Below are 25190 nucleotides of genomic sequence, written 5' to 3' on the forward strand. Positions count from 1 at the left end.
CTCAAGAACATTACAGGCCAAAAAAAAAATTCCCCAAGAAGTTTCTTGTGTGACAAGCACTTTTCAGTTATGTCAAAAGAAACCAATCATTTGTAATATCAGGCACGATAAATACAGAAATATATATTACTGAGTTTCTACAAAAACAGCTTTTACTTTTCTTAAAACAGAACAAATTTGGCCTTCATATTTCTGGTCAAATTTGGCATCATGCTACTATGCAAAATAGGCCCTTGGGTGGTATTCAAACAATAATGTAAATTTTGTACCACGAGAGGCAAATTCACAAAACTGTCTAGATCATCGGCCTGTGGAAAGGTATTGGGTTCTTGCATACAAAGATTTTAAGAATACAGGAAAGGTATCCCAGGATCTGTGCGTAAGTGGAAAACCTCGTCCAAATAGGAAACAGAAGCATCTATAAAATATTTAATGGGAGGATCCACTTTCCGATAAAAGTGAATAATTTTATAAATACCGAGTAATATGCCTCTTTATCTATTATGAGCTGCTGAAATCTGACCACATCATCACATTGGCCGAAAAAAGGTCAGAATATGTGGCCAGTCATGAAACCGTAATATTTCATCATGACAATGCTCGGCCAAATGTTGCAATACCTGTTCAAAAGTATTTAGAATGAAGTGTTTTTGAAGTTTTGCCTTTTTATAGTCCAAAACGTGCTCCGTCCGACTACTATTTGTTTCGACTAATGCAGAACGCTCTCTATGGCATACGCTTTACTTTGGAACAGAGTATCCGATATTGCCTTGTTTAGGTCTTGGCCTCAAAAGATGAGCAGTTATTTTCGGTCGGAATCAAAATATTGCCAGAATAATGGGAAAAGGCCAATAAATTCATATAGAACAAATGCTTCAAAATAAAACCAAAAAAATATTTGAAAAAATCCCGTATTTTCGAGCGAAACTATTAGTATTTTCGAAATCTATGGAATCAAATAAAAAAGAATCATTTACCCAAAAATCTAAACTTTAAATAAAATGTGCTATCTTTAAACGTTAACCGATTTTGTTCAAATTTTCTTCATTTGATTTTTAGATGAGGGAAAACAATTTTAGACCTAGTGAACTCCAAAAATCGAAAAAAAGTCCAATATAAGAGCCACCCTAATGTAAATACATCTGAGAGTTAAGCTAATGTGTGTGTTTGTGTATTAGCAATGGTTTTTGTAAAATTGCATGTGTTCGCTTTAAATGAATATGCCTGAATATATGCTTCATGCACCCATTGTTTCATATGAGTTCATTAAAGAAAGTATAGAGTGAACATTAGGCTATTGTTAGTGTAGCTGTAAATGAACAAATGGAAAAAATGAACAAAAACAAGTAAGAGTGCTATATTCGGCTGTGCCGAATCTTATATACCCTTCACCAAATTATACTTCAAAATTTAAAATATTTTTAGGTAAACAAAATTTAATTTTTTTCCAGTTGTTTTTTTAATTTTTTGGAAAAAAAAATTTTTCGATTATTTTATTTTTTTTTTTTTTTAAATTTAAAATTTTTTTTTTAAATTTAAAAATTTTTTTTTTTGTTTTTTCATTTTTTTTTTTGAAAAAAAAAATTCGGGTTCAAAAATTTTTTCCCGATTTTGACCCATTGTAGGTCCAACTTACTATGGGTCTTATATACGTCGTTGCAAATGTCTTTGAAATATCTATCATTAGATATCCATATTGTCTATATTAATGTCTTAGTAATCCAAATATTGCTAAAAAATAGGTCAAAAATCGAGGTTGTCTTGGTTTTTTCCTCATATCTCAGCCATTTGTGGACCGATTTTGCTGATTTTAAATAGCAAAATTCTCGAAAGCATGTCTGACAGAATTATTGAAGATTTGGATCCCGAAGATATCTGGGGTCTTCAGAAAACTGATTTCAACAGACAGACAGACAGACGGACAGACAGACAGACAGACAGACAGACAGACAGACAGACAGACAGACAGACAGACAGACAGACAGACAGACAGACAGACAGACAGACAGACAGACAGACAGACAGACAGACAGACAGACAGACAGACAGACGGACATGGCTTAATCGACTCCGCTATCTATAAGGATCCAGAATATATATACTTTATAGGGTCGGAAATGAAAAATGTAGAAATTACAAACGGAATGACAAACTTATATATACCCTTCTCACGAAGGTGAAGGGTATAATAAAGGAACGTGCTAACAGCTACATACAACAACAGTACAGCTCGTAACTGCTTTTGCTGAGTTGCCTTTTATTATTAACTACAACAACATTTCTATGGTATTGGTCGAAAAAAAATAAAAAAGAAAAAATAAACGTTGAATATCACTGCAAACAAATGCCATAGAAAGGCTGCTCACATAAATACGGTTTCTCTCTATTGCTGACATATAAAATCTCTCTACACACTCACCAGGGAATAAATAAAGTAGTTATGAGAATTATTAAACCGTAACCAAAGGAAAAATAACTAATGGTTTTCCTAAGGACAGAAATCAGTTAAATAAAGGCATTTTCTTAAAAATAATAAAATATATTTAGGACAAAAAAGATGTATTTTAAAGACTTTTTACCTAAACATGAGCAATAATTAAACATACAAAATTAAATTTGTTTTACACCAGTTCAACTTAACTCCTTCCTTAATACTTAAAGTCCACATATACAGCAAATTATTTATAACCACCACAAAGTGTTTAAATATTTAAGTAGCCATTATTTAAGCTAATTTTTCTCATAAATTTAATATATATATTGCTGTGTTGTGTTCTTTTTTTCTAACTGCACTTGCTAGATAATAAAAATTTAATATAATAAAACTCATACGTCATTTTGTACTTGAAATTTTAAAAAGGATAGAAAAAATCAATATCACTTATACGCATAGTTGAACACACACAAAGGAGTACATAGAATATTTCTCATTTTTTTTTTTCAATAAACCATAACATTTTCCTGAAAATATATTTATATTTATAAAAATGCTAGCATTAAATTTATGTTATTGTTATCAAAAATGAAAAAAAAGAATAATGCATTTGTATAAGTATAGCAAGGAAATTGTCCATGTTAACATTTCCTAACAAAAAGTTTCATAGTAAAAATAAAAAAAAACTTTTGAATATTGATGAACTTGTGAAAAGTTTAGAGGGACATTAAGTTAACAGAATATAAAAAAAAAACTGAAAATCATGGTCATAATTTATATTTCAATTCAGAGAATTATTTTTGTTTTAAGCACTTAAATTTAAAAAGAAACATGTTAAAAGCATTATTGTGTTTTATACAAATTTACCTTAAAGCAAAAACGAAAACAAGTTAAAGTGTAATATTATGCCATCTTGATAAATTGTATCTACTTTTTACTTTAGTATAAAGAATTAGTGCATAGAAATGGCAAAAAACATTTTACTTAATAATTTATTCTATATTTGGTTCAGCAATTTGATTCTAGAGCTGACAATCATGTCAATAAAAACCTAATGAGTGCAAGAAAACCTGAGGCTAGGTATGAATTCGTGTTCTTAGCAAAATGTGTCCCAAATAGTTTATAGATATTTCTTCAATCTCTCGAAAAATTTTTTTTTTAAAAATATTTTTTTTTTTTTCAAAATCCAAATTTTTTATTTTTCAAATCGCCCTTTTTTCTCAAAAGAAAGCTTAGATATTTTCCTTGAAGACCCTTTTGGTCGCTTAGTGGGATGCGAGTGGGATATCTATCAAAGTAAATATTTTGTAACTCGACATAAAATTTTTGCAAAATCTAACTTTTTTCCAAAATGGGCCTTTTTATACCCTCCACCACCACAAGTGATGAATGAGGGTATATATAAGTTTGTCATTCCGTATGTAACATTGAGAAATATTCATCTGAGACAAAACAAATTTTCTTGATCCTTATGAAATTCTAAGTCGATTGAGCCATGTCCGTCTGTCTGTCCGTCTGTGTGTCTGTGTAAAACACGCTCACGTCCAAAATACGTAAACAAAATTGATAGACTTGCAAAAAATATGTTTATTGTTGTCCTAAGCAGTTTGGTATTGAAAATCAGCAAAATCGGTTCAGTAGAACCAGAGCTATGAACCAAAATGTAAGACAACCTAAAAAAACGGAATGACAAACTTATATATACCCTTGCCACTCATGGTGAAGGGTATAATAATAATAATTTGAACCAAGGATAAATTTATGGCTGGAATAGTTTGTATCTATGCACAGAGAAAACAGATTCGTTGTGGTAACCGAATTTGTCGCCAATCGAATTTAGTCAGTTGTATGTACTATCTCAGTAATCAGTTGCAACTACTGAATATTTTCGGTAGACACAACTGACTTTTGAGGAAAATAATTCGGCAGGCATAACTGAATATGGCAGTGGTTGTAATTAATATATATTTTTTTGGTTTTTCCAAAATGTTATATTTTAATATTTATGTTTATTTTAACATTCTTTTATGTTTTTTTAATCTTTATTTTATAAGTAATTTAAAAAAATATAATAAAAATGAACGGTAACAGAAAAAACATTACAATTTGCATGGAAAATTGCATTTAGGAAATTTGTCTGATTTTCAGTCATCTATGAAGCTTGGATTTTTGTCCATTCTTTATATGGTGTTGAAATTCCTAAGAAATATTGTCCTTAATAGTTCGTCCTTGACTCGTTCGTTGATGCTTGACGAAAATGGTTTGGAAATTGAGTCAATAACTGCCTGGTTTCCTGCCTCTTTCTTATTACTTAGCCATTCTGCAAAATAATAATTCAATAATGTTGGCCGTATCATGTCTCATACAATATTTTATATTCATTAAACTTACCTTCTTTAATAATCTTGAGAAGATTTACATACATACGTATGTGTGAATGATCTTAATTTCTCTCCAATGGGATTACTTAATTTATTAGAATCTTCGTTTATGTTTTTAATATTATTAATTGTACAAAATGTTTTTGGATTTTTGTTAATATTTTAATTTAATTTTTATATTTTTTGTTTCTAAATGTCAAAACATATTCAACAACTATTGCCACAATTACTAATAGGTTGAGAACACAGATTCATTATTATATATCTTTTACAATAACCGAATTAGATACATTTTCACAATCAATTATTGGTTATTATAACAAAGAACGTATAATATTATACAAATATTTTGATATTACAGAATTATTGATTGTAATCCTTATATTAATGGTTATGAAAACTAATTTACTAAATTTAATTCAGTTGTGTAATCCGACCAAGTCAGAATTACTTTTGTGAAGTCCCATATTGATTATACCGATTATATTTACTATTGTGAGAACCTATTTTCCATTACAATTATGCTTTTACAGTTATACGAGTAGAAAATCCATTGAATTAAAAAACATTTAGTAATTACAAATATTATACAGTTCCTTTTATTAAATTTTAATAATGACAACCGATTTCCAACCAATCTGTTTTCTGTGTGTGATAACTCAAGACTTCAAGATGAGAAAGCTTAGGCTCTTAAACAAAGATAATTAAAGACATGATTTGGTTAGTCTCTCATTAAGACGTATATAGATTTGTTTGCCGAATATGAAGTTCTATTATGTTTCCCTTCTATCTTTCTATAGCCTTTCCTTTTAATTTTTTGAGTTTCTTTAAATACACAGAAAAAACATATTCGTGATAGCAACCGAATTTGTTGCCAATCGAATGATTCTATCTTAGTGACCAAATTTTACAATTGTGGCTACACCATTTTCGAAAGCGTAACAAAAGTTTGATTGCTTTAACTGAAATTCTGCTTTATCAACAGTCTTTCTGTTGATAGAACCAACAAATTCGATGTGTGCAACCGAATCATTCGATTGGCAACAAATTCGATTGCTACTACGAATCTATTTTCTCTGTGTATTTCTATAAAATTGTTATAAATTTAAACAAGTTTTGTTAAACAAAAATACAACATTTTTGTGGTATTGAAAATCACAATAAATTTCAATGTTAAACTAATCAAATATATCAGAGTTGGGGGTAGTGCACTAAATGTTGAGTGCAATCAACATTTCACTAGCACTAAATATTATTTTAAAAAATATAGCTTATATTTTTATCACTAATATTTTTTAGTGATAGTGATATTTTTTTAACTATAAATCAATTGAGTGGTAGTGTAGAAATAAGCACTAAACTCAAATAGTTAAAAAATTTAACAATAACTAAAAAAAAGCTTGAATAATTTTCTTTGCACTAATATATTCAAAATTAGTGATCATGAAGTTATTCCAGTTTAAACTAGAATATTAAATATACTGATGTTTGTTGAGCAAGCTTCAAAGTGTTTTTCAGCATCCGAAGAAATAATAACACAAAAAAACACTGATAATGTAGGATTCTTAGATTTTGGGGAAATTGACAGTAAGTGAAAAAGTTATTGAAGAAATTACTTAGTTTATTAACATCTTCAATATTAGGACAACATTTGTTCAGAAAGATGGCATAGAAAGTGAAATACGTGCATTCCTTTTAAGCTCGGACACTGATATTTGCAGTCTCAAAAAATATCCAATAATAAGGCAAATGTTTTTTAAATTTAACACGCCTTTGGCTTCTTCTGCTCCAGTAGAGCGTTTATTTTCTTTTAGTGGAATGGTGGATTCTCCTCCGAGAAATAAATTAAGTGATTCGAATTTCGAAAAGCTTGTTTTACTTAAAGCCAATAGTCGCTAATTATTTTATGTGTAATTGCTTATTTCTCTTTTTATTGTAATTTGTATATTTATATACCGCTTTTACGTTTTTTCCTTAAATATATTAACTTAAACTATGAATAGAGTAAAACATTTCTTTGTTGAAAAAAATAGTGCAGGAATATTTTTTTAACTAAAAATTTTAGTGTAGAAAAAATTATTTCATTAGGCTGCAAAAAAAATATTTTAACTATTTTCAAAATATTATTAGTTAAAAAATTTTAACTACACTATCACTATTATTGAGTGAGGCTTATATTTTTCAACTCATCACTAAACATTAAAAAAATTAGTGAAATATTTTACACTACCACTAACTATTAGTGATAGTTAAAAATTAGTGCACTACCCCCAACTATGAAATATATAAACAAAAAAAAGAAAATCAAACAATATTTATAACATTTACTTACTTCTTTGGTCCATCACTGCCACTGGCACCGCCACAACGTCCTTGCACCAAAAACAATGAACCACGATCAGCATTTAACAATATTGAAACGTTTTGCAAAATTTTATGACATAAAGTACGAACTTCCAATTCATTGCATATGTCCTTTACCTATAAAAAAAAACGAATGCCACAAAAGGAAGCACAAACCAACCAGTCAGTCAGCCAGCCAGTCAGCCATTGAGTCAGTCATAATTCAACAACCACCCAAAGTGTTGATGAGGGTGATATGACAACATGTTGTAAAGAGTTGTGACACGCAGAGCAAAAGTTGTGTTGATAATAACAATTGCATTGGCAACAACATCATAGTAGTGACACCATTTGATATTTAATGCACATTATCAACAGCAGTAGTAAATGTTGCAACGTATTGTTGTAATGAAGTTGTTAAAGTTGTAGAAAAACATAAAGAAAAATAAAGAAAACGTTTCAAAACTTAAATTAGTTAAATTGTTGTTGTTTGAGTTATTTCTTAGTTGTTGTTTAAAGTTCACAAGTTTTATTTTCTTAATTAATGGTTATTGCTAGCAAATAAGAAACAAGAAACATTGCAATTTTAACGGAAATTGTTTTGCAAAGAAAATTTTTTCTGGGAATTGTACATGATGGACATTTATAATTAAGGACGTATGAGTGATAATTAAATGTTGTTAAACACAAAATATCAAGTATACGTTCAGTGGTCAAGGGGAAGGTTAAACATTTTTATGAATTTCGAGAGAAATTTGAAGAGAAATTGTAATTGATAAAGTAAACATTGTAAATTATATTTATTTCGTAAATAAAGAAAATTTTTAAACAGCTAAGAAGTACACTGTGCTACAAAATCAAAAAAAAATAATATACTCTACAGGCCAATTAGTTTGTATAAGTAGTTTGTATAAGTTCTTTATCATTTTGTCTTTGAATTTCGAGCTTTAAGAATCCTAATGCAGTAATTTTTTTTATCGATTTTGAATTTTTTAAAAAACATAATCGTTTTAGATTTGAAATAATCTACACAGTTGTATGTATGTCGTTGAAGTTTTTAAAAAATTAAAAAAATTTGATTTTGTTTTTCTATTTTTTAATTTTTGCGAAATTTGAAAATTTTAATATTTTTTTAAAAATTCTGATTTTTTCTGAACAACTTAACTCATATATAACATAAATTAATTATCGAATATGAAATTTATGTTACTTTTTTAAGTATTTTAATATTGATATTTTTTACAATATTTCTCAATTTTGACAGGATTTTTAAAAAAAAAATTGTGTGAAATTACTATTAAGTATTTGAATAATTTTTTCAAATATGATTTATTCTGAATAAGCTAACTCATATTTATCATAAATTAATTGTCGTTTATCAAAATTGTGTAACTTTAGCAAGGAGACGAATTTTAATTTCAATATTTTTTCTCTCTAAGTTTTAAAATTTTAACTTCAATTATTTTAAAAATTTTTGTTTGAATAATTTTTTGGAAAGCCTGATTTATTCTGAATATGATTTTACTGAAATTAATTGTGGAATATCAAAATTGTGTAAAATTTTCTTTGAAGGTGATTTTTTTTCAAAATTTTTAAATTTTGAAGGAAATTATTTGAGAATTTTGTTTAAACTGACTATGTTTGGAATAAGTTTTTAGAAATACTGATATATTCTGAATAAGATAACATAAATTTCAGTTAAAATATTTGTCGAATACCAAAATTGTGTAATTTTTTCTAAGTAAGGAAATTTTAATTTTGAAATTCAATTGTTTTTTTTAATTTTGACGGCAAATATTTTGTAAAGTTTGTATGAATGGCTATCATTTGAATAATTTTTGTTGAAAAGAGTATTTTATTCTTAAACAAATAATGCATATATCACTTAAATTAATTGTCTATTATCAAAGTTGTGGTACTTTTCGTAAGTAGGGTAATTTGTATTTTTTTTTTATTTTTTTTAATTTTGACTTTAATTATTTTAAACATTTTGTTAAAATGACTATCATTTAAATATTTTTTTAAAAAACCTGATTAATTCTGAACAATACAATACATATTTCACTTAAATTAATTGTCGATTATAAAAGTTGGGGTACTTTTCTAAGTAGGGAATTGAATTTAATTTTTTTTGTTTCTTGAAGTTTTACAATTTTGACGGCAATTATTAGAAAATTGTGTTTGAAATGAGTTTTATTTGAATAACTCTTAAGAAAGACTTATTTATTCTGAATAAAATAATACATATTTCACTTAAATTAATTATCGAACGTCCTATCGAAGTTGTCCTAATTTTACTGAGTGGAAAATTTTTTTTCTCGATATTATTTTATTTGATTTGTTTTACTTAAAAAAAAAATAGTAAGTTAAGTCATAACTACAAATCGCTTTTTAACTTATTAAAAAATAATTCATGTTAAAAAAAATTTAAATTCAAAATTTTTAACACGCCCTGCAAGTGGGAGTAACTAAAATAAAAAAAAAAGATTTTTTGTTACTAAGCTCGTTTTAAAATTAATCATAAATGGTACAAAGCAAAAAAAAAACAAAAAAAATTATTGAGAAAATTTTTGACGATTTAAAGAAATATTTTTTTATTGCTTAAATTCATATTTAAATAACAGAAATAATATAATAATATTTAAATAACAGAAATAAATTTTATATTCCTGATAGTTTTTTTTAATAAAATACTTATTAAAATGACTATAATACTGAATTTTCTATCCTGGAACTACTTGCTACTGAGCGTATGATAAATTTCAATAATCACTTAATTCATTAGCACTCATACGCCATGAGTTATTTACCTTTCAACTACTACTTGCTACTGAGCGTATGATTATTTTTTTTTTCATTCACATAATTCCTCAACACTCATACGTCTGTTATTAATTACTCTCTTTGTGAACTTTCCCCTCAACAACAACTTTTCATAGACAATACCTTACCAATTCAAATATTAACTCCTTTTCATCCAATTGCTTTAGTTCATTGCGCGACAAACGTTGCGGTCGATAGTGATTGTGATGATGATGATGGTGCGAATGTGTTCCCATGCCCGTCTGTTGACTATTATAATGATGATGATTGTTATGATGATACTGTGTATTACTACCAATAATATTAGTACCAAAACTACCGCCACCACTGCCCAAACCACCGCCTCCACTGCCACCCGTAACACTAGAGCCACCACAATTGCCGGCACCGACACTTACACTACCATTACTGGTACTTGTACTCGTGTTGTTCGAACAATCATTTTGTGGTCCTATACTCAGGAAGGTTGGTGTGCCATCAATGGTATTGACAATGGGTTTTAGTAAACCACCACGTTCAAATTCATGGGCAGATATTTTTCTACAAGCAAAAGGGGAGAGAAGAAAGAAAACAATTATTAACTAAATGTGACTTATTTGTAATACTTAAGTTGTATTTAAGATTTTCTATAGATGTTTTAGAAATTCTTTATATTGTCGATACCAGTTTAAGTTAATCAAATGTGACTATCATTTCTGGTGGCATTTTCATTTCCTTTTACATCTATATTGATTAAATTTCCGTTACCACAACTTCTCTTGTTCATAAAAAAGAAAACAAATTTAATCAAAAACCATTGCCAAGTAATACAGATAAAAATCACATGTATTTACTATTTATAAAACATTAAAAATCTTAGCAACTACATACAAAACAAAGACTATAGCTAAAAAAAACCCAGCAACATTCATTTAAATTCGCTTTTTTCCTCTATCTTTTCATCCAATCACAAGACATTTTCATCACAATTTGACAAGTTTTACTTATGCTGGAAATGTAAAAATCCATTTTACTAGTTTACTACAATGTAAAAAGCAAAAAAAACAAGCCCTCAAGAAACACTATAGAAAAACTAGCTATAGAAAACGACCATAAAAACTGTCATTAGTAAAACTACCAAAAAAAGGCAAAAAAAAAAATAAGGTAACTGGCAAAAGAAAAAAAACTAAACAAAGCCATCAGAATATGTCAACTAGCATCAACAACACAAAATAGAAAAAAAGGAAAGGACTGTATAAAACTACTAGCACTCATAATGCCTTAAATACTCAGCTATATACAATTTCACATACATACAGTAGTAGTACATTAGGTTGGCGCTTATTTTTTGAGACGTCCAAAAGACGATCCCAAACGCAGCGAAAAAATATAAAATTTTTAAAAGTTTTTTTTATGATTGCGGTAACCATAATATGTTTAAGTTATCAATCACATGATTAGAGCAATCATATATATGATGTAGTAATTATAAACAAATATATGAATATATGAATATATGAATATATGAATATATGAATATATGAATATATGAATATATGAATATATGAATATATGAATATATGAATATATGAATATATGAATATATGAATATATGAATATATGAATATATGAATATATGAATATATGAATATATGAATATATGAATATATGAATATATGAATATATGAATATATGAATATATGAATATATGAATATATGAATATATGAATATATGAATATATGAATATATGAATATATGAATATATGAATATATGAATATATGAATATATGAATATATGAATATATGAATATATGAATATATGAATATATGAATATATGAATATATGAATATATGAATATATGAATATATGAATATATGAATATATGAATATATGAATATATGAATATATGAATATATGAATATATGAATATATGAATATATGAATATATGAATATATGAATATATGAATATATGAATATATGAATATATGAATATATGAATATATGAATATATGAATATATGAATATATGAATATATGAATATATGAATATATGAATATATGAATATATGAATATATGAATATATGAATATATGAATATATGAATATATGAATATATGAATATATGAATATATGAATATATGAATATATGAATATATGAATATATGAATATATGAATATATGAATATATGAATATATGAATATATGAATATATGAATATATGAATATATGAATATATGAATATATGAATATATGAATATATGAATATATGAATATATGAATATATGAATATATGAATATATGAATATATGAATATATGAATATATGAATATATGAATATATGAATATATGAATATATGAATATATGAATATATGAATATATGAATATATGAATATATGAATATATGAATATATGAATATATGAATATATGAATATATGAATATATGAATATATGAATATATGAATATATGAATATATGAATATATGAATATATGAATATATGAATATATGAATATATGAATATATGAATATATGAATATATGAATATATGAATATATGAATATATGAATATATGAATATATGAATATATGAATATATGAATATATGAATATATGAATATATGAATATATGAATATATGAATATATGAATATATGAATATATGAATATATGAATATATGAATATATGAATATATGAATATATGAATATATGAATATATGAATATATGAATATATGAATATATGAATATATGAATATATGAATATATGAATATATGAATATATGAATATATGAATATATGAATATATGAATATATGAATATATGAATATATGAATATATGAATATATGAATATATGAATATATGAATATATGAATATATGAATATATGAATATATGAATATATGAATATATGAATATATGAATATATGAATATATGAATATATGAATATATGAATATATGAATATATGAATATATGAATATATGAATATATGAATATATGAATATATGAATATATGAATATATGAATATATGAATATATGAATATATGAATATATGAATATATGAATATATGAATATATGAATATATGAATATATGAATATATGAATATATGAATATATGAATATATGAATATATGAATATATGAATATATGAATATATGAATATATGAATATATGAATATATGAATATATGAATATATGAATATATGAATATATGAATATATGAATATATGAATATATGAATATATGAATATATGAATATATGAATATATGAATATATGAATATATGAATATATGAATATATGAATATATGAATATATGAATATATGAATATATGAATATATGAATATATGAATATATGAATATATGAATATATGAATATATGAATATATGAATATATGAATATATGAATATATGAATATATGAATATATGAATATATGAATATATGAATATATGAATATATGAATATATGAATATATGAATATATGAATATATGAATATATGAATATATGAATATATGAATATATGAATATATGAATATATGAATATATGAATATATGAATATATGAATATATGAATATATGAATATATGAATATATGAATATATGAATATATGAATATATGAATATATGAATATATGAATATATGAATATATGAATATATGAATATATGAATATATGAATATATGAATATATGAATATATGAATATATGAATATATGAATATATGAATATATGAATATATGAATATATGAATATATGAATATATGAATATATGAATATATGAATATATGAATATATGAATATATGAATATATGAATATATGAATATATGAATATATGAATATATGAATATATGAATATATGAATATATGAATATATGAATATATGAATATATGAATATATGAATATATGAATATATGAATATATGAATATAATGAATATATGAATATTCATGTATATATTCATATTCATGTATATTAGGTTAGGTTAGGTTAGGTTATGAAGGCAGCTAGTTATCAGCCAGCTCACTGGGGTCCATGAAATTGGTCCCTTTGTGTTACCCTAAAGATCATGCTCAGAACCTCAAGAGATTCTTCACATGTCAGACCTGGGTTCAATGCCGAACCAACCTGACGCACGAATGAACGAATCCATCCTCCTGATATCAAGAGTAGATAGATCCGCTAGGCCGTGTAAAAATGGACTACCTATTGTCGCAGTCCGCACCCCTGCTAAGGCAGGGCAAAGACAGAGGAGATGTTCAATCGTCTCATTCTCGTCTTCATCATGGCAACTTCTACAGAAGTCATTATATGGAGTATTCATTCTCCTAGCATGCTCACCTATCAAGCAATGCCCCGTGAGCACTGACATCAGAGCTCGAAGCCTAGCCCGAGGTAGCCCCGTGAGGGACATTGACCTACGATGGTCATAAACGGGCCAGGTGAGTCTCGATATCGTGCAGTTTGTCGAGTTAGACCATCTGAGTTGAGCAGACTCAAATAATTTACGCTGTATGATTGACTTACAGCAAGACAGCGGTGAACCGACCAAGTTATCGATCTCGTCAATTTGTAGGCGAGAGCCTCTTTTGGCCAGTTCATCCGCAATAGCATTGCCAGGTACACCAGAGTGACCAGGCACCCAGAATAACTCCAGGTTAGAATGTCTCGCCATCTCATTAAGAGATACCCGGCATTCATGTACCAATCTGGATGTCGAGTAGACGCCAGATAGGGATTTGATAGCAGGCTTACTGTCGGTACAGATTCGGATATTCACACCAAATAGCCTATAGTACTTCATCCAGTGTACCGCCCTTTTGATCGCTGAAATCTCAGCTTGGATTACACTACATTGATCATGTAGCCTGAAACACACCCTCTTCTGAAGATGGGGAATATAGAAGCCTCCACCCACCCCATCCGCAGACTTAGAGCCATCTGTGTATATGACAAACGTGTCCATGGAAGAATTAGACCCGCCCGTCAATGACACAGAGAAGCGTCTGTCAATAAAGGGTAAGGGAGTGCAGTAGTCAATATTAGCAGGTATATAAGATATACCGCCCAAAATAGACGCATGGCCAGTACAACTAGACCTCCATGCTCCAACAGTACTTAACCTAACCGCCGAATTTATGGCCAATTGTTTTGCCATCAGATCAGCCGGTAGCCAGTGCATCATTACAAACAGAGCACGAGACGAAGTACTGCGCAGCGCACCCGTGATCATTAGTGCGGATATTCGCAGGATTCTCTCAATTATCCCACAGTAGGTGGATTTACTTAGAGCCTTCCACCAAACTAGTGCTCCATACATTAGTATGGGCTTGACCACCATATCGAAAAGCCATTTCGCATTCCTAATGGCCCTTCTGCAGGCATAGATAGCGACAGCCGCCTTGGACGCTCTCGCATGAATATTAAGGCTCCAGGATAGCTTAGAGTCTAGTATAATTCCCAGATACTTAGCACTATCCGAGAGTTTAAGTTCCACACCGTTAAGGCGCGGTAATGGGAACGGAGGGATTTTGTACCTTCTGGAGAACAGCACAATGTATATTATAATCAAAAATTTTAAATTTTCAAAATTTCGAAATCGCAAAATTGTGCAAAATAAGGGCCATGCTACTGCACACTGTTGTATTTAATGCTACTCGTAACAGTAGTAGGGCGACAAGCATTCAAATAGCAAAATCATTTCAGTTTTTCTCTCCTATATTTTTGTTTTTATTTTTTTTTTTTCATTTGTAGTTTGAATAGCCAAGCATAAATTGCTTTTTACTGGTAGTAAATGTGGTCTTTTTGTGTTATAAACAAAAGCAGCAACTTTAAACAAAACTAGCAACAACAACAACACTATGTTTAGCTTTAGTACAAGAGCAATCACAAAAAAAGTTTATAAACTTTTAATAATAACAATACAGTGTAACAGACATTCGTACTACACCATTTCCAATAGAATTTCAGAAATTTACAATAATATTTTAGAATTTTCCATTTATATTCCAGAATTATCTAACTGTATTTTAAAAATTTCCAAATGTATTCAGAATTTTCTTGAATTTCATAAATTTTCAATTTATATTTCAGAATTTTGCAATTGTAAATGGAAAGTTCTGGAACGCAAATGGAAAGTTCTCAAATTCAATTTTAAATTAGTGAAATTCTATTGGAAATTTCTGAAATATAATCGGAAATGGTGTAGTACATTGCAGAAGTACTAATTATATGGATAAAATTTGAGCGACAGGCTAGGAAAAAAAAATCATAGGAGATATGATATTAAATCAGAGGATGTTCAACTAAATTTAAAAAAAAAATAAAACCAAGTAACAGAAAATACAAAAAAATACAATATCACTGAACTTTCCATTCCTAATTGGGCCCATACTAAACGTTTGATTAATTTGTTTATTCATATAGTTAATTAACTTATATGCCTTGTATTTTTTCTTTAATTCCAATTCGTATGATTTTGCAAGGTCTTGTTGAGTTTGACAACAGTTTTCAAAGAGGGATGCCTCCAATTTTAAGCGTAAGTGGACCCACTCGTCCAAAAAGGTAACGGAAGCAACTATAAAATCTTGAAAGGGAGGATTTCCGGAAAAAGTGGATAAATTTAAAAATGGACTTAACACTTTTGCCTACCACATTATAACAATGTGAAAAAACGAAATAATTGTTAAAATGTAAATGCAAATAATGTCTTTTTACATATAAAAATGGACTTAGCACATTTGCTCACTAAGCTAACAATATGAATATTTAATTGCTTGAAAATACTCCCACAAATATTCTACGTACACCTTACTGTAATTATTTTTATTTCCTGTGCAATTTATAATTCTTTTATTATCTCACATTCCGCCCACATATGCTGACATTAAAGCAAGAATATGTCTAGGCCAAAAAAAAGTTACAAAAATGTCAGCCTCCAAAACCACTGTAAACATTTTGTGTGGGCTTTTACATTTGATACGTTCCCAATGAAATCAATTTGAACAACGAGGTCTTTTATGGAAGGACAGGATAGGATTAAAAATAATACTAAAATATTGGCATTCATCATCAATTTCTATTAGTGGATAAGAGTCAGCGCAAACATAAAATACTAGCTTGATATGTGTTTCATAGAAGAATCAAAACTAATTATAATTGATAATCCATAATATGAGAGCGCGCATGAGGAGGAGTACACAGTATATCCATCACGAATTTATGTTTACCCATTATAATTAATAAAAATATATATAAATAAAAACAAGTAAGAGAGTAGGGTCGGTCATGGCCGGCCCTATAATATCCTATACTGAGTAAATGAGCAAAAAAATGTTTCATTCATATTTCAATCTTTGAAAATTTCGAAATACTTTGAGCTGGATGTTAATAATACTCCCTCCCCCCTATGGTGATGCGACCATTAAAATATTTATGTTACTGGTTGTTACCTATTAAGACATACATGTTACGCCACACATACGTCATAATAAAAAACGACTTAAAATAGAAAAAAACACATATGTAGTCGTAGTACAATTTAAATTACAGAGAAAATTAATTGTTTTTAAACTTACCTTACGGGTGTTGTGGCTCCAGAACCACCGCGTGATGAGCAATTTTGTCCATTCGGATGTGTGGGTGATGTATTGGATGTATCATTGCCAGCTGTAGTCGCATGAGAAACTAACCAGGCATCAACAACTTGACGTGTGGCTTTTCTATTATGGCAAACGAAAGATAGATGAAAAAAAAACAAAAGAAAATTACACAATTAGAGGTGGTAAATATCGTGGTAGAAACAATATGTTTAAACAAAATAAGTAAAAGAAATGAAATAATATTTTAGTTATGAAAAAGAGATAAGGATTTGTTTGGGTTTTTCTATTATTTCTGTGGAAAAATATGTATGTATTATCTATGGCAAAATGTCAATAATATTTTTGTTGAATGGTAGGAATGGTGGGAATAAATGACACTAGAGATGATTGTAATTTTTATACCCTTCACCTTCGTGAGAAGGGTATATATAAGTTTGTCATTCCGTTTGTAATTTCTACATTTTTCATTTCCGACCCTATAAAGTATATATATTCTGGATCCTTATAGATAGCGGAGTCGATTAAGCCATGTCCGTCTGTCTGTCTGTCTGTCTGTCTGTCCGTCTGTCTGTTGAAATCAGTTTTCTGAAGACCCCAGATATCTTCGGGATCCAAATCTTCAATAATTCTGTCAGACATGCTTTCGAGAATTTTGCTATTTAAAATCAGCAAAATCGGTCCACAAATGGCTGAGATATGAGCAAAAAACCAAGACAACCTCGATTTTTTACCTATTTTTTACCTATATCTGGATTACTAAGACATTAATATAGACAATATGGATATCTAATGATAGATATTTCAAAGACATTTGCAACGACGTATAAGACCATAGTAAGTTGGACCTACAATGGGTCAAAATCGGGAAAAAAAATTTTAACCCGAATTTTTTTTCAAAAAAAAATTTTTTTAAATTTAAAAAAAAAAATTTTAAAATTTAAAAAAAAAAAATTTTAAAATTTAAAAAAAAAAAATTTTAAAATTTAAAAAAAAAAAATTTTAAATTTTTAAAAAAAAAAATTAAATTTAAAATAACAATCGAAAAATTTTTTTCCAAAAAATTAAAAAAAACTGGAAAAAAAATTAAATTTTGTTTACCTAAAAATATTTAAAATTTTGAAGTATAATTTGGTGAAGGGTATATAAGATTCGGCACAGCCGAATATAGCACTCTTACTTGTTTTTGTTTTATATTGTTTGTTTGTTTAATATTTCAGTAAGTGAGTGAGTGGGTGATGGATGAAAGATATGAATTACAAATATTGAATTTTAACAGTTATTTTGTTTTATTATATAAAGTTGAGACAGCCCTAGTTTGTTTGTGGTAGATGGCAAAGAATTGACATTTTTGGCGGGTTTACTTAAGAATTATGAAGTTTTGATGTTTCACATGGATCATGAGAAACGAAATGTCTCACTAACCATGACCAAATGTATATATGGGGCATTTCATGTCAAGTGAACCAACTTTTTGAAATTTCGATTTTGGAAAAAAAAGTAAAAAATTTTATGTTTGAGTTACAAAATATTTATTGTGATAGATATTCCACTCGCAACCCACTAAGTCACCTAAAATATCTTAAAGGAATGGACCTAAGCTTTCTTTTGACTAAAAATTTTTTTTTAAAAAAATGGACCATTTTGAAAAAAAATTGCAATTTTAAGTCTTGAGTTAAAAAATATTTATTTTGATAGATATCCCACTCGCATGCCACTAAGCGACCAAAACAGTGTTCAAGGAAAATTACTAAGCTTTTGTTTGAGCTAAAAAAAAAATTAAAAAAGGGTCCATTTTGAAAAAAAAGTCAAAAATTGTATGTTTTGAGTTACAAAATATTTATTTTGATAGATATCCCACTCGCATCCCACTAAAATAGATATTCAAGGAAAATATCTAAGCTTTATTTTAAGAAAAAAAAAGGCCCATTTAAAAAAAAGTCAAAAATGTTTTTGATTTCGAAAAAAAAATATTAAAATTTTTTTATTTTTTTTTTAAATATTTTTTTCGAAAGATTGAAAAAAGAGCTATCTAAACTATTTGGGACACATTTTGCTAAGAACAATAGGTCATAAGTTACATGGTTAAGAAAAAGAACACCTGCTTGACCAAAATGTCAAACTTTGACCCCCTCTAACTCAGAGAGTTCGACCGATCTTGTTGAAAAATTGTGTCTGAATTACTATCCAATAGAACTAACTTTGGTGCAAATTTCATCCCGATCGGAAGACATCGGTTTCAAATGTTTGTACACTTGACATGAAATGCCCCATATGTATAGTAGTGTGGCCCTTATTGTGGCCTTTGTTGACCTTCGATGCTTCCAAGGTCTAAAATTGTTCTCAGTCATTTAAAAGCCAAATGTGGAAAATTTTAGCAAAATCGAAAAACGTTTAGAGGTTGCCCATTTTATTTGAACTTTCGAGTTTTGGGTCAAAGTAGCAATATTTTCCAAAAAAAATTTAAAATTTAAAAACTATTACTATAACCATCAATAACTAATAGTACGAAGACTAATAGTTATAATGTCGGTTAAAATTATTTTTGTATAAAAACTGTCAGTATAACTATTAGTTAAAACATAATGTTAGATGTTAGATAAACAAATTCAATTAAAAATTATTTTTAATATTAATTTATCCACAGAGGTTTAATTAAATATTGAGAATTTTTTAAAATTTAATCTTTTATTTTGAAACATTTGTATAGTATACATTTGTTCATAGTGTTATCTATTGTTAGCTATGACCTTTTTCAATCTTTCAGGCAAAATTGCACTATCAATTTGAATTTAGCGGTCTATAACGACTACTTGCAACATTCATCATGTTTATAAACATGTCCATCAGTAGAAGATTCTACTTATCAACAATGTCGAAAGCACGCAGTTATTAGCATTGTTTGTAAGTATGGCTAAACACTAAACATTGAAGCTGCAAAAAGCTCTAGAATTCGAACATTCTAGTTTTCTGCTTTAAGATCATTCATGAAGCTACTGGAAGGAAGACGGCGCTGTGTATAAATAGTGGCAGTAGTTGCTGTCGTTAGTTAGATTTATTGTGTAAATTTGAATAAATAAAGAGTTATTACAATTTTAAACTACTAAACTGCTTTTATTTGCAATCAAAAGAATACGGTTTATTTAAAGGAATTAAACCACCGTTTTCAAAAGGTAAAAACGTAAAAATATGGATTCCGAGCCAAGAACGAATCAAGCCAATTTTAGATACTCTGTTCTGCAGCGATCAAAACAAATAGTAGTCGGACAGGGCATGGTCTGGACTATAAAGCGGGTGAGGCAAAACTTCCTAACCACATCATTCTAAATAGATTTTGACAGGTATTGCAACATGTGGCCGAGTGTTGGAATTGGAGTATCCAAAACCGGTCAACCGGTTTTTTCATCTTTGTAAACTCCACCGGTTTCGGTTTTCTTTGACATTCGGTTTTTTGAAAAACCGGCTTTTGTAAGACGGTTAACCGGATTTAATGAACTATATTTTCAAAAGCTCATTTAAACATATTTTTGAAAAACTTTGATGCCATTTTTAAAAATATTGATTAATTTTATAGAAAATTGTAGCATTTGGCAATATTTCGTAAAATATAAAATAATTGCCTTAGTAATTAAAAAATTTTAAATTAGCGTATTTTTCAACCGGAAACCGGTTTTTAAAATTTTCCGGTTTTTTGAACACTCTAGTTGGAATATTACAGTTTCATGTCTAGCTGCATATTCTGGGCATATTCAGCAACTCATAATTGATAGCACCGTTTTGATCCCATCAAATACAAAGCATTACCTTAGAACCATGGATATTTGGCTTTGGTGTCGATTCGGCTGGTTGGCCGGTCTTCACATACGATATCTTACGCTTCGGATTATCGTAATGAATCCAATTTTCATCGCAAGTAATGAATCGATGCAAAAGTGATTTTCTTTTATACCGTTCAAACGTAATTTCGGACATGCAAAATCGCCTATCAAGGTCTTAAATTCGTTTTCCTGCTTTTGGATGAACCATGCTGCTCGCAAACGTTTTGAAATTGCTGCTAAAGTAGCTCTCAATAATTTGCAAGCTCTTGTTGAGTTTTACAACAATATGGCTTTCTTTGTCTTAGGTTTGGTTAGGTTCCATGGATAGCCACTCTTCAAGCAGTTCACTTGAGTCCATTCAAAACTGATTCCGTTGCGATACCCAAGGTGTAAACATCTGGGTTTTAATTATACGTCTCTAATGAAAGAGTAGATTCGTCTAAGACTCATCCTTGATAGCTTATCTAGGCATGGTATTCCGAGGATGCGTTCCCTCAAGTTTATCAGAGCCGGACATTGGCAAAATAAGTGGGACACCGTCTCCTCCTCTTCTTCATTATGACAGCATTGTACCGTAGGACCAATCTCCTAGCATGTGTCCCAATTATACAGTTATTTGCTCACGACGAAATTCCATAAGTAGGTTCGTCCTGCTGGCATCATATACGGGCCAAGTAGACCTCGTTTGTGCAGATTCATATAGTATCCGCTGAACAGACATCTTGCATTTAACAAGGGAAATACCAAATAGATTGACGCTTGAACAACGCTACCAAATTATCCAAATATACTTTGAAAATCAATCATCGATTCGCTCAAAATTGTGTTCAGTGTGGCTAATAAGACTAGTTTTTGGCTCAACGAGTTCGTTAATAAACAAAATGGCGGCATATGGAGTGAGAAAAATCCAGATCAGATCCTACAGACTCAATTACAACCAAAAAAATTCACCATTTGGTGTTAGGATCAATGGAGATCATTACCGCACCATGATCGATGATTTTTCGCGTGAGAATATGGATGACTTAGCTTACGGCGACAGCAACCATCGATTTATTGAAATAAAATTTTGGCGATAACTTCATTTCAAGAAATGGACCTGTCAATTGGCCTCCAAGGTCCCGCAATTTGACACCTTTCACGAGGCCAACAAGGCGACAATAGTACAACAAAAAACTATATTCATTATTATTAAAAAAAACTATATTTGAAACGATTTAAATTTTTAAAATTTGTTCTTTATTTAGGACATAATTTTTGGCAACTCCAAATGAAAAAATGTCTATACTATACTAATTTAAGCAATTTTCTGTTCATTCTAATATTTTGCCTTTAGCTGGGAACTGGTTTTTGTGTTTGAGATATTGTAGATATTGTATTAAATGCTTTAGCATTATAACAATTAACTTAATTAATATTTAATTAAATCAAATACAAAACCCAATTAAGCGTGAACGACATGAATCAAAAGAAATGATTAATAACAGAGAAAGTATAAACCACACAAAATATGATGATGAAATATGTATGTACAAAAGAAAATGTTAAATATTTGATTTGAAAAGAAAAACTTCAAATACAATACTGAAATACTGAACCAAATTCTTTATTAATTACTAACTTTTCTCTTTTACTTACCTAATGAAATAATCCTGTACAAATTCTTGATTTTCATCCATCCACGATTCCATGCGTGAATATTCCGGATCATAGAGACGTTGTGGTGATGAGAGCGGGTTTAGACACGTTGTTGAGGAATTGGAATTCTGATGTTGATAGAGATGAGGATGATGATGGCTGTTGGTGGTGTAGTGTTGTAGCTGATACTGATGCTGATGTTGTTGCTGTTGCTGCTGGTGATGATGCTGATATATGGCCAGGGGGACACCGGTTCGACTGCTTAACAAGAGATTTTGTTCGGAACCATAACCTGTGCCCCCCAGCTCCGCCGGCATTCTGCCGCTGGTATTATTACTACTGCTATTATTATTACTACTTGTGCTATTATTACTATTATTACTACTATTATTATAACAATGTGGGCTATTTAGTGTAAACAATTGAGCTGTTGTGGGTTCTTCAATGCTGCGCAAATGTAAACCTAAAAAGGGAATAAAATAAAAAAAAAATAAAATAAATTAAAATGATTTTCTCTTTATTTAGTGTAATGTTAAAGTTTTTGTTATACAAAAGGAATTTAAATACAAAATATATTCTCTAGCTTACAATAGTCTCAATTTATTTTGCTTTATTTTCTATTTTCTATATTACTATTTGTTAGATTGTTAGTTTGTTTTTATGCATCACCACTCGTGGCTTTTGGTAAATAACGCCTTTATTTTACTACATGTGGATGTTGCAAACTTTTATTTTATTTTGTTTTATTTGTTGCAACTCTCTCTCTCTCTATGTAGTTCGTTTGCTAGTTTGTTTGTTATTCATATGTAAATTTTATTTATACATGCACAACTTTTGAAATTGAATTCAGTGTTTAGTCGCTTTTAGGAATTTCAATGAAAAGTTTTTTTGTTAAAATGTAACAAATGTTTACAATATGAATACCGTAGTACTGTAGCTTGATTTCGTATCACAGAAATTCATCTTAATATAAATGCAAATCGAAAAGTTTCAGTCAATAATACAAATATTTGTTAAATACAAGTTCAATGGAAACGCAAATGTTGAAAAAATAATGGACTAAGGTAGCAGTAAATTCCATTTCCAATCTAGGTGATTTTAGCTAACATTTAGCATCACAAGAAATTAAATGGATCCTACATAGACTACATAGATACACTCTGTTAGCTAGTTCAAAGTAGTCTACATATGACAAGGACAATTGAATCATTGCCTTCCCAACTGATTATTTAGCTAGTTATTTTAACATTAATGTGTGCTAAAGGGAATCTAGCCAATAGTCAAAAACTACCTAGAAAGAGAATGTTTAACAGCCGTCTTAGCTGCAAAGAGATAGCCCAATATCTGTTTTCTTGTTAAAAATAGAGTCTTTTAAATTGTATACAAATACATCTATGAGTGTAAAAATTAAGTTAACACCATAACCTATTTCCTCTCTCCCATAACCTATTTCCATAGTTCCAACATAATGCTTTGCTTGAGTAGGGGTCATCACCTGAGTGCTGATCCAAGAAGTAAAAAATATTCGAAACTTTCATTGTCATGGTAAAACTGATGTAGTTAATATTGTATTGTAGTAATAATCCGTACATCTTGATAAAAGGTTTTGAAACAAAAGAAGAGGAATCATTATAGTCCATCAAATCGAAATATTAATTGTATGATGAAGATTATTTAGGATTATTATTCTACTACTTATGAGAAGCTCTATTCATTTTATTAAAAGCTTTCATTTAACTGCATATTGTTACGTTTTTACCTTTTAAAAACGATGGTTTATTTCCTTTGAATAAAGCGTATTCTTTGAATTGCAAATAAAAGTAATCAGTAGTTTAAAAATTGTAACAACAACACTTTATTTATTTATTTAAATTTACACAACAGTGTAAATACACACACTTTTAAAACAAACTTTATAATATACAAAAATATGATGGTAATGCTGTTGATGTTAATTCTAATATTGCCTATTATAAAATTACTGACTGCAACTTGCTGTTACTATTTATATACACAGTGCCATTTTATAAAAGTTTCATGAATTATCTAACGAACAAAACTAGAATTTTCTAATTCTAGAGCTTTCAGCAGCGTTAATGTTAATCGAAGCTACTAATTTGACAGTTGATTTTGACAGCACTGTGCTGATAACATTCACCTTACAAAAGATTTTCT

At 28.6% G+C, this 25190-nt stretch overlaps 1 protein-coding gene across 5 annotated transcripts in view; it reads right to left on the minus strand.

The window, feature by feature from the left end:
- Pde11 (Phosphodiesterase 11) overlaps positions 1 to 25190 on the minus strand; it is a 220252-nt gene that overhangs the window by 28770 nt on the left and 166292 nt on the right. For all 5 annotated transcript variants that reach the window (XR_010575924.1, XM_065499484.1, XM_065499481.1 and 2 more), the window contains 4 exons: positions 23016 to 23478; positions 17539 to 17682; positions 10110 to 10521; positions 7148 to 7296 (listed from right to left, as the gene is read on the minus strand). Coding sequence is in view for 4 of the 5 variants with exons in the window: in XM_065499484.1 (XP_065355556.1) it covers positions 7148 to 7296; positions 10110 to 10521; positions 17539 to 17682; positions 23016 to 23478 (1168 nt within the window). In the remaining variant the exon portion in view is untranslated. The remainder of the gene's footprint in view (positions 1 to 7147; positions 7297 to 10109; positions 10522 to 17538; positions 17683 to 23015; positions 23479 to 25190) is intronic.

The sequence above is a fragment of the Calliphora vicina genome, chromosome 2 (assembly GCF_958450345.1).
Source record: "Calliphora vicina chromosome 2, idCalVici1.1, whole genome shotgun sequence".
NCBI lineage: Eukaryota > Metazoa > Arthropoda > Insecta > Diptera > Calliphoridae > Calliphora > Calliphora vicina.